General features: G+C 44.1%; 1 protein-coding gene across 1 annotated transcript in view; it reads right to left on the reverse strand.

Annotated features, from left to right (window-relative positions):
- Nucleotides 1-1367: 1367 nt before the first annotated feature.
- Nucleotides 1368-4286, reverse strand: part of dhrs12 (dehydrogenase/reductase (SDR family) member 12) — a 13187-nt gene continuing 10268 nt past the window's right edge. Inside the window, exons 7-10 of the mRNA XM_048240059.1 lie at nt 4070-4174; nt 2718-2808; nt 1755-1892; nt 1368-1586 (exon numbers count right to left, since the gene is read on the reverse strand). Coding sequence (XP_048096016.1) covers nt 1468-1586; nt 1755-1892; nt 2718-2808; nt 4070-4174 — 453 coding nt within the window. The 3' untranslated portion in view covers nt 1368-1467. The remainder of the gene's footprint in view (nt 1587-1754; nt 1893-2717; nt 2809-4069; nt 4175-4286) is intronic.

Here is a 4286-nt window from a genome sequence, read left to right on the forward strand (position 1 = left end):
GTAGCAACACGCTTAATACCGTAGCAACAGGCTCAATACCGTAGCAAGAGGCTCAATGTCCTTATACTGTAGCAACAGGCTCAATACCGTAGGAACAGGCTCAATACTGTAGCAAAAGACTCAATACTATAGCAACAGGCTTAATACTGTAGCAACAGGCTCAATGTCCGTATACTATAGCAACAGGCTCAATACCGTAGCAACAGGCTCAATACTATAGCAACAGGCTCAATACCATAGCAACAGGCTCAATACCATAGCAACAGGCTCAATGTCCTTATACAGTAACAACAGCCTCAATACTGTAGCAACAGGCTCAATGTCCGTATACTATAGCAACAGGCTCAATGTCCTTATACTGTAGCAACACACTTATACGGTAGCAATACCGTAGCAACAGGCTCAATACTGTAGCAACAGGCTCAATACCATAGCAACAGGCTCAATACCGCAGCAACAGGCTCAATACCGTAGCAACAGGCTCAATGTCCGTATACATTTATACTTTAGATAAATCAAGTTCATGACTAATGCCATAGCAGCTTATGCTACTCATAACCAAGAGGTATTAAAGTTCATGACTAATGCCATAGCAGCTTATGCTACTCATAACCAAGAGGTATTAAAGTTCATGACTAATGCCATAGCTTATGCTACTCATAACCAAGAGGTATTTGGGATCCAGCAGATTTAAATTTTAGAACAGAACAGGCCATTCTTAGAAAAGGCTCCTATATTTGCCCTGAGAGTGTAGGGTCCAGGTCAACACTAAGATGATGTAGGGTCTCTGTAGGTCAACACTAAGATGATGTAGGGTCTCTGTAGGGCTCTGAGTTGGGTGCACACACTCTCACTCACCCTCACACACTCTCACACACACTCACTCTCACACACGCACACTCACACATACATACATACATACATACATACATACATACATACATACATACATACATACATACATACATACATACATAAACACAAGTCGTGTTGAGAGTGTACATGTTTAATACAACCATAAAAAGGAGACAATTTTAGACTGTAAACATAAATATTATTAATTATAATACACACACTAAAAACTGTCAGTCAGGTTAACATGTGTGTGTGTGTGTATCATGTGGAGGGCTGTGCGTGTGTATCATGTGGAGGGATATGTGTGTGTGTGTGTGTGTCATGTGGAGGGCTGTGTGTGTGTGTGTGTGTGTGTATCATGTGGAGGGCTGTGTGTGGCTGTGTGTGTCTCTGTGTGTGTGCATCATGTGGAGGGCTGTGTGAGTGTGTGTGTATCATGTGGAGGGCTGTGTGTGTGTGTGTGTGTGTATCATGTGGAGGGCTGTGTGTGTGTGTATCATGTGGAGGGCTGTGTGTGTGTGTGTGTGTGTGTGTGTGTATCATGTGGAGGCTGTGTGTGTGTGTGTGTGTGTGTGTGTGTATCATGTGGAGGGCTGTGTGTGTGTGTGTGTATCATGTGGAGGGCTTGAACTTGAGGGCCAGTGTGTCCAGCTGGGTCAGCAGTCGCTCCTCCTCTGCAGCAGAGGCCCTGGTGGAGGCCAGCGGTAGGTGTGTGTTCACCGCCTTACGGTCTGCAGCACACACACAAACACACACACACACACACACATACAGGGTTATTACACAAACATACATGTATACAAATCCAGCGGTAGGTGTGTGTTCACCGCCTTACAGTCTGCAACACACACACACACACACACACACACACACACACACACACACACACACACACACACCCTGGTAGAAGGCTCCACTGGGTTGTTTGGTGGCGGCGTGGCTAGCGCAGAGCCAGGTGATGGTGTCGGCTCCCTGAGCCTCAGAGCGGAGACGCCCCTTCATCTTAGCGTGGAAATCAGGCATCGAGGAGCGCACCGCTACACACACACACGCGCACACACACACACAGACACACACACACACACACAGGGTCACAAACATCTGTGAGGTCATCACACAGTACTGGCTCTGCTGCTGCACCATGACCCCGAGCCAAACACCCTCCCAGAACCTGTTCTCCCTTGCGCAGCGGTAGATAGCAGCAGAGAGTAGAGTCCATCAGGCAAGTGCTATTTAAATAAACTCCTGGTGTACTTACAAACTTTTCAATAGTAGCAACAATCAGGCAAAGTGCTATTTAAATAAACTCCTGGTGTCCTTACAAACTTTTCAATAGTAGCAACAATCAGGCAAGTGCTATTTAAATAAACTCCTGGTGTCCTTACAAACTTTTCAATAGTAGCAACAATCAGGCAAGTGCTATTTAAATAAACTCCTGGTGTCCTTACAAACTTTTCAATAGTAGCAACAATCAGGCAAGTGTTATTTAAAAAAACTTTTCAATGCCTCGTTTTATGAGTAAAGAACATACTGTAGAAGTTTCGTACCATTCAGGGCATTATTAGTGGGGTCATTTACGAGATACTCTATAGGTTCCATAAGCGCCTGCAGAAAGTCATTAGTTTCTGACAGCGCTACTCGACCAGGGTTGGACCAAGGGAGAACAGGTTCTGGGAGGGTGTTTGGCTCGAGGTCATGGTGCAAAGGACCCTAGGGTGAAATTTCTCCGAACCATCGATTTAATCACTGATCACACACACACACAAATATGTCCAGATACACACTTACATGCATACACACACACACACTCACTCACACATACATACAAATATGTCCAGATACACACACACACACACACACACCTGGGGTGTCGGCCCAGCCAGGATGCATAGAGGAGAAGTGGATCTCTTTATGCTGCTGAGCCCAGCGCTCTGTGAGAGTAACCTGCTGCCTCTGAAACAACAAACAAATTCAACAAGAACAACATCAACAACAACATCATCATCATCAACAACAACATCATGAACCCTCAAAGCCTTAAAGGATCCTTAGCATCTCTCATACACAGAATGCAGTGCAAAGGGCTTTACATTTGGAGCATTTGAATAGAGAAATGAACAGGTATGATAAGGGATCAGATTCCAAAAATAATTCAGTGGAAATGCATGGATTCCAGTTTCTTCCAGTAGCAGCAACTGGAATCCATGCATTTCCATAGAATTATTTTGGAATCTGATCCTCCTATTCATTATTACTCATCATTTCGACTTATCTTGACTAAATTCAAGATGGATGCAAAGCGTAAACTTAATTGAAGATACTGTCTGTATAAATCGTCTTGTAAGTAAAACTACCAGTGCTTTTCAAAGTTCTCAATGTCTCGTTTTAAATGTCAGGGCCCTCGAAGTCTACCAATGAAGTGTCGAGATACATTGAGCCTCGTAAATGGTGTAAAAAAAGTGATTTATTTGCATGGCTAGCCCGATGCGAAGCACCACCATTGAAAAAGCTGTTGGTAGCATCGACTAACTAACTAAGCCCAGATTTTTGGAGTGCAGGGGACAAGCCGAGATGGGCTATGAGACATCGTTCACACTCAGTATCATGTTTCAATACACTTTAGGTCAATATCACACAAATTCTTCTTTAAGGAACACCACGACCAAAAGACTGACAGCCTTAACCCTTAAGCCCCTAAAAGCACACCATATGGCAACTGTGGCAAGGAAAAACTCCCATATTCCAGGAAGAAACCTTGAGCAGAACCTGACTTAATAGGGGAGCCCATCTGCTTCTGGCTGGCTCGCCCTCAATAGTAGCAGATGTAGAATAATCTGAAAATGTAGTCTACAGGATAAGATGAGTTAACTAAAAGCTTTCCTGTACAGGTATGTTTCAGATCTTTTTAAAATATTTACTGAACTTCGCCTGCTTGATGTACAGAGGCAGGGTGTTCCATAGTTTGGGGGCATAATGGATAAACGCAGCTTCTCCACTTTGTTTGTGGAGCACTTTGGGTACGATTAAAAGATTAGAATTGGAATATGTTTCCTTTGTGGTTGATAAGATATTAAAAGCTCAGAGATAGAACAGGGGTGATGTGTTCTCTCTTCTTGGTCTTAGTTAAAAGGGACCTGGGATCTAAACGCTTAGACATTCAGGAGCTCCTCAACTTAATAAAACTCCACAGCGGGGTGTGTTTGTGTGTGTGTACCTTGTTCTGGGCGTAAGCCATGGTCCCATCAAACGATCCTTTCTCAAACTGCAGATCCTCCACATTAAGCTTCTGAACCAGCATCCCACCAGAAGACACAGTCACCTACACACACAGTCAGTAAGCACACAGACACACACACAGTCAGTAAGCACATAGTCAGTAAGCATACAGACATGCGCACACACACACAGTCAGTAAGCACACACACACACAC

Source organism: Alosa alosa, chromosome 3 (genome assembly GCF_017589495.1).
Source record: "Alosa alosa isolate M-15738 ecotype Scorff River chromosome 3, AALO_Geno_1.1, whole genome shotgun sequence".
NCBI lineage: Eukaryota > Metazoa > Chordata > Actinopteri > Clupeiformes > Clupeidae > Alosa > Alosa alosa.